The 6,482-nt window shown below is 56.6% G+C and overlaps 1 protein-coding gene across 1 annotated transcript in view; it reads left to right on the top strand.

Moving 5' to 3' along the window:
* AJAP1 (adherens junctions associated protein 1) overlaps nucleotides 1–6,482 on the top strand; it is a 65,857-nt gene that overhangs the window by 4,697 nt on the left and 54,678 nt on the right. Inside the window, exon 2 of the mRNA XM_019627487.1 lies at nucleotides 2,413–3,218. Coding sequence (XP_019483032.1) covers nucleotides 2,417–3,218 — 802 coding nt within the window. The 5' untranslated portion in view covers nucleotides 2,413–2,416. The remainder of the gene's footprint in view (nucleotides 1–2,412; nucleotides 3,219–6,482) is intronic.

Raw genomic sequence — 6,482 nt, 5'->3', positions numbered from 1 at the left:
GATAGGACCTGGTGGGGCCTGATCGGACCTGATAGGACTTTGTGGAGCTTGGTGGGGTCTGATAGTACTTTGTGGGACCTCGTGGGGCCTGGTGGGGTCTGGTGAGACCTGGTGAAGCCTAGTGGTACCTGGTGGGGCCTCTTGGGGCGTGGTGAGGCCTGGTGGACCTAGCGAGCCTTGGTAAGGCGTGGGAGTGCCTGGTGAGACCTGGGGGTGCCTGCTGGGGCATGGTGGTACCTGGTGGGGCCTGGTACTCTGGGCTGAGGCACCTACTTGAAGCAGCGTCTCATTTACCCCAGGGCCCGACTTGCGTCCGAATGTGCAGCATGGTGGGCGAACCAGAGGTTCTAAAGCATTCATCTTCACGGAGTCACCTGCAGCCGCAAAGGGGCTGCCCGTAGCGTGCAGGGGGAGTTTCACACTGACCTACCTTTCTGCGTGCAGTGACAGTGGCCCTGGTCCTTGCATCCAGCCTGGCTGGCTGTGCAGAGACATTGCACAAATTGCACGCGGGCAGAAACTCATGTGGAGTATTAGCATAATGAGCAGTTCCTAATTTCTGCAGCAAAGCACTTTCATTCTGATTGAAAAACTGGGGCCTTATTATTTGGGGATTAGTCCTTTTTGGTAATGAGCACTCATTAATACAAGCTTCTTCCTTTCAACATCCTGATGACCTGCGGAGACCAGCACTTTGCTAAGTGTCAATGAGAGAGCAGGGCCAGTCCTAATGGGCCTCGGTGCTGGATGGGAGAGGGAGCGCGCACACACACACACACACACACACACACACACACACACACACACAGTCACCGACACACTCACACATATACTGACACACACACAGCCACCCTCCCACACAAACTCACACCAGCACTCACACATGGACCAACACAAAGAAACACACCAACACACACATCCACACACTCCTGCGCACTTATCCACGGACTGACATACTAACACACGGGTGAACTCATACCCACGTGTACACTCAGTCTCACACTCTGACACACTCATACTGACGCACGTGAACACAGCCACATCCATGCACCAACACACAGTCCTGAGACACACTCCCATCGCACAATGACTCACACTCACACGCTCACTGATTTATTCCCTTTTAAAGTCACGCCACACCTAACAAAGAAAAGCTGCCAACCTGTCTCCACGGGGCTGGATCTGAGCAGCTTTTCAGGCTGGCGGCTCTTGGCTCCCTGAACACCGCCGCCCACCCCACCTGCAACAGTCACTGAAGTTCTAGGTTCCTGTCAGTTCTCAGACATGACGTTGGTGACGAGTGCTGACTTTGAATGGCGCCTGTAAACCAGTGCTCAGTTGTCTCAGCTGGTGGGAGAGGGTGCGTGGGCTGGATCCCTACACCCTTCCACGTGGCTGTCCCCCAGCCCTGGGTTTGCAACGTGATGCTGCAGGAGCCCACCTGGCTCGTCTCCCCCGGAGGCTCAGCTGCACTGAGGGGTGGCCTGCCACCCGCCAGGCTGGGTGGGGTTGGCCCTTCCTCCAGCCTCCCCGGACCTGAGGCGGGTAAGAGGGCGCCTCCACTGAAGGTAAATAGGGGAAGAAGAAATGGTGAGAAGGTGCACGTGGGCACAGCTGGCGCGTCCATAAACTTGCCACGTCTCCACAGCAGGCTGTACTTTCCTGAGCGAAATCCAGAGGAGGCCAAAAATTAGACGCTTTCCCCAGGAAGGCATTTGAGGCCACAAGCCTGCTTTAAAATATGCATTTTTGACTGAGATGCAAGGGGAAGGGGAGGGGGTGGGGTTTGCAGAGCAGATAGCACCGGGTGGTGGCAGGGGCTTGGGACATGCCCGTGAAGTCCGACAGGTCTACCCTCACTGACAGTGGACACCTGTCCCTCCAGACCTCGGCAAAGGGCTGCGTGATTAGAGCCACCCAGCTTGGGTCGGTGACCTCTGTGACATCCAGGAAAGCGCTTGCCCTGGACCTGGCTGTGCCACGTCCTCACGTCCTGCCCTCTGGGTGCCTCTGTTTTATTCTGGGTGACAGCAAAGCAGGGTCTTCCAGGTCCTCTTGTCTGCTGACAGCTGGGGGGCTCGGGACTGGGTTTCCTCCCAGGCGGTGGTTATGGACCTGCCCTGTGCGTTGCCGGCTCCTTGGAGAGATGTGACATGTGATGTGCAGGGTGGGTGGGGGGCTGGGAGGGAACCAGCTCTTATGAACACGTGAGGTGGGGACTATCTTTTCAGATGCTGATTATTCGATCGCGCTTGAGTAGGCCTTTGAAGTAACTAATGAAGGGTTTCAGTTTCCCCTTTGAAGTTAAGATTAGCGCTCATTACCAAGAAGCGCGGCTCCTTGTCATCGTGGGGGTGGAGCGCCGCCCCGGCAGAGCCCCCGCACTGACGCTCCTTTCTCTTTTCCACGCAGTTCCATGTCCATCCGCTGGCCGGGCTGCTCCCTAGGAAGCCATGCTTGGATACTGATAGCCATGTTTCAGCTCGCCATGGATCTGCCCACGTGCGAGGCCCTGGGCCCAGGCCCCGAGTTCCGGCTGCTGCCGCGGCCTCCGCACCGGCCCCTGCGCTTGTGGAGTTTTAAGAGCGGACAGCCGGCCAGGATCCCGGCCCCCGTGTGGAGCCCCCGCCCGGCCCGCGTGGAGCGCAGCCACGGGCAGCTGCAGAGCCCCCGCGCCAAACGGGCGCACAGACCTAGGGACCCGGCGGCCGCCCTGGTGCCCAGAGGGGGGCTCGCCAAGCCCCCCGCCGCCGCCAGATCCAGCCCTTCCCTGAGCGCCCCCCGCTCCTCGCCGTCCCCCGTGGTGGGGGCCCCCGCGGACCAGCAGGCCCTCCTGCGCCGGGGAAAGAGGCACCTGCGCGCCGCCGGCTTCAGCAGTTTTGACTTCAGAGGCAGCAGGTCCACGACGGAGACGGAGTTCATTGCGTGGGGGCCCACGGGGGAGGAGGAGGCCCCGGAGTCCAACACGCTTCCCGGCGTGTACGGGCCCACCACGGTCTCCATCTTCCAAACGCGGAAGACGACTGTGGCCACCGCCGCCACGGCCGCCACGGCCACCACGGCCACCTCCATGACGCTGCAGACTAAGGGGGTCACCGCGCCCCTGGACCCCAGGCATAGGATCCCAGCTGGGGTTAGCACAACGGAGCCTTCCACCAGTTCCAGCAGAGACAGCGGCAAAGACACCAAGCCCCCGCGGATTCTGGGGGAGACCTCAGGTACGCTCCTGCTTTTCCCGTTGGTGTTCGCTGGGGGCGGGGACACCCAGGGGCGGGGACACCCAGGGGCGGGGCTTGGGAGGGGCGCTGAGCCGTGCTCAGGCGAGGATGCCTCTTCCTGGGACTCTGTGTTTCCCAGTATTAGAACCTAAAACAGAGGCAAAGGGCCCAGAGTTGGGTGTGGCACCTCCAGGAGAGATGGGGGCGGCGTTCCCGTGAACTTGTTCGTACGTACACTGGCTGATACAGCGTGTACTCTAGAAGGGGGAGCCAGGCCGCTGTGGCTGGTGGAAGGGGAGAGGAGAGATTCCACCTCCCGTGGTGACCAAAGGGTGGTGGCCATGCCTGCCGTGCCCATGTCAGGGGGGTAGCCGGGCCCCGCCCCAGGACCACATCTTCCAGAACAGCAGAACTTTGTCCCCTGGGGGCCAGCTTGGGAATAAGATGTGGGCACAGCTGATGGAGCTGGGGCCATGTGGAGTCTTCACAAACCTTCAAGGGTGTGGCTCCGTGGAGTGGCAACTGCCAGATGGGCCCAGAATTAGGAATCACTTCAGACAGTAGGAGAGACCGAGGCCATATATAGGGAAGAACTTCCCAAACTGATCCTGCCTGGTTGGGGAATGTCATTTCCTTGGAGGTGTTTGGAGGGCGGTGATCAGAACAAATGGCTTTGGTTCTTCTGCCTCCGTTACTCCAGGCGCGTGTGGAGCGTTACTATTTCTTGGCTCTGAAATACCTACTGCAGTGTAGTTTTCTTATTCTTTCTCCTCCTCTACCTCGTCCTCCAATTGCATCACAAGGAGTAGCCCTTAGAAATCTCCCAGGCCAAAGCTTGTCCTTTCGCCGGTAGCCACGGGCATGAACCCAGCTTCGTGACCACCCGAGGGAGAGCTCAGAGTCAGGGACCCCGTGTCCCAGCCCACCTCCAGCTCCCTCTGTCTCTGTGGACAGGCGGTGGCCCATGCCCACCATGACTCCGAAGTCCACACACAAGTTTGATCTCTGCATGAACGTCCTGGACAAGCAGCCGCGTTTGCTCACTTAGTAAAAGGAGCTGATGCAAGTCCAGGCGTGAGCACCAGGGGAGGGGCGTCCTGCAGCCCCCAACCCCACCCCACCGCTCGCTTCTCCACTGCAGAGTCTGAGCTCTGCAGGCCTCAGGCAGGTCATCTTGAGAGTCTAGGGGAAGGAGAGAATCGCTCCTCAGGGTCCGTCTGCAGCGCCCTTGCCACCGTTTCCTTTGCACTTGGCCTCTGCACTGGACTCTGCATCCTGGCAGGCAGGCAGGCTGTGGCCAGTAGTTGGACGGGTTTCTGTGGAGTGAGTGGCTTTTGTTCTGTGGCCTACTTTCCCCCTGCACCAGGACAAGAGAGCTGTGGTTTTCATTCTGAGCTCCTCTTCCCTAGAGAGCAACATAACTATGAAAGCAAAACCCAGCTCCCTCTCAATGCCAGGGGCGGGGGCCGGGAGCACCACGGGGGCCGGTCTGCAGGGCCGTGCATAGGCCTTCCCCCACGTAGTAGCCTCCTTCTGGAATCTACAGACACACAGGCCTGCAGTTCAGCATTTCTGGGCCAGGCGCCCGAGAGCAGTTCACAAAGCATCCGTTTTTACCTCGGACTCACCAGCCATCATCATAACGGCATTTAGTGCTACATTCATTTACTGTCATCTGCATACGTCACTTACTATGTAGACATGGATGAGAAAACCAGTTCCCATTTATTCCAAATTACATTTGTTATTCCTAAAGTTAAACGCTGGGACGGCATTGTAAGGCTTAGAAAATTAATTCATAGGACGTTGTATGTGGCTAATGCAACTCGACAGATGCTTATCTTGGAAAAGATTTATGGTTCTTCATAGTATAATCTGGTGCTAGGTTAATTTGTTTAGCAAAACGGATTTAAAGTGTGGGGGGGGGGTAGGGGGAGACTGTGGTTCTAACGCAGACAAACATTAATTCTGGGAAGGGATACAGGATGCTGAGGGAGGATGAACAGCAGGTGATCCTCAGCTTCGCGACCAAGGTGAAGCAAGACAGGGAATGCTGAGATGTTTCCTCCAACCAGGAATCACCAAAGCCCAACTGTCCTACGGAAGTGACCCGGAGCGCCCAAGCAGGCATCCCCGCAAGTGCCCCTGACCCCTGCAGTCATCAGGTGTAGACTCTTTGTGGAGCGGGACCACCACACACACTTCTCAGGCAGAATTTAAGGGGGTCTTGGGGACCCCAGGGCCCTGCGTGCCGTGGTTAGCACATGCTCTCAGGCTGCACCTCCATGTATGGGTCTGGGCTCTGTTCTGTGGAGCTGTGTGACCCTGGGAAAGTTCTCTTTTCTCTTGGCTTCATTTTCTTCATCAGCGAAATTAATGTCTCTCCTGAATGGTTGCTGTGAGGACTCAGTGAATTGACACCAAATATGAAGTATGGTGCCTGGCACCCCAGAAGCTGCATACACGCCGGCTGTTTTTATACCCAGCAAGAGTGACTCCGAGAGGAATGTTGCCGGTGTCAAGCCCGAATAGGCTGCCAGGGCCATGAGAGTCTTGTCATCCCAGGACACCCAGCTTTGCTCACTCACTGCCCGGGGATACCCCAAAGTCTGGAGGTCAGGCTTTAGGAAGTGATATGAAGAATTCATGGTCAGTCTTGCTGTCCAAAAGGGGATGTTTGGAACTGATTTGGGGAGTTGTGAGCTTTATTTTTGCTTCTGTAGAGAACTGTTTAGAAAGGGGCATGTTACATTTTCCTGTCTGTCTGTAGCACAGGCATTGGCGGGCAAAGGAAGGGCAGGGGGCTGGTGATTTGGGGCACTCTGAAATCCCTCAGAAGGTAACATGACATGGAATAGCCACTGGAATTGTCAAAGGGCCCCTCTCACAGAGTCAGTCTGCAAGCGAAGTGATTGGGAAATTTCTTCTAGTTTTAGTGTAGTGGTTAAAGCTGCCACTGCCTGCCTTCAGACGTCTGGCTTCCTCTTGTCTTAGCTGTGTGAACTTGGGCAACTTGCTTGTCCTTGCTGTGCCTCAGTGGGCACTGCAGAATTAACCATCTCATAATGTTGTAAAGATTAAGTGAGATAGTACTTGCCAGGTGCTCAGTGCTTAGTACATGCTTGCTGTTGTTAACATGATAATGATGATGGTGGTGATGGTGATGCCATGATGATGAAGATAATGTTGGTGATGATGGTGATGATGATGGTGGTGGTAATTACGATGGAGACAGTGGTGATGGTGATGGCAATGGTGGTGATG

Source organism: Hipposideros armiger, unplaced genomic scaffold (assembly GCF_001890085.2).
Source record: "Hipposideros armiger isolate ML-2016 unplaced genomic scaffold, ASM189008v1 scaffold_734, whole genome shotgun sequence".
In the NCBI taxonomy this organism is placed as follows: domain Eukaryota; kingdom Metazoa; phylum Chordata; class Mammalia; order Chiroptera; family Hipposideridae; genus Hipposideros; species Hipposideros armiger.
The sequence above is the reverse complement of the archived record's forward strand: the minus strand, read 5'-3'. Positions and strand labels throughout refer to the sequence as shown.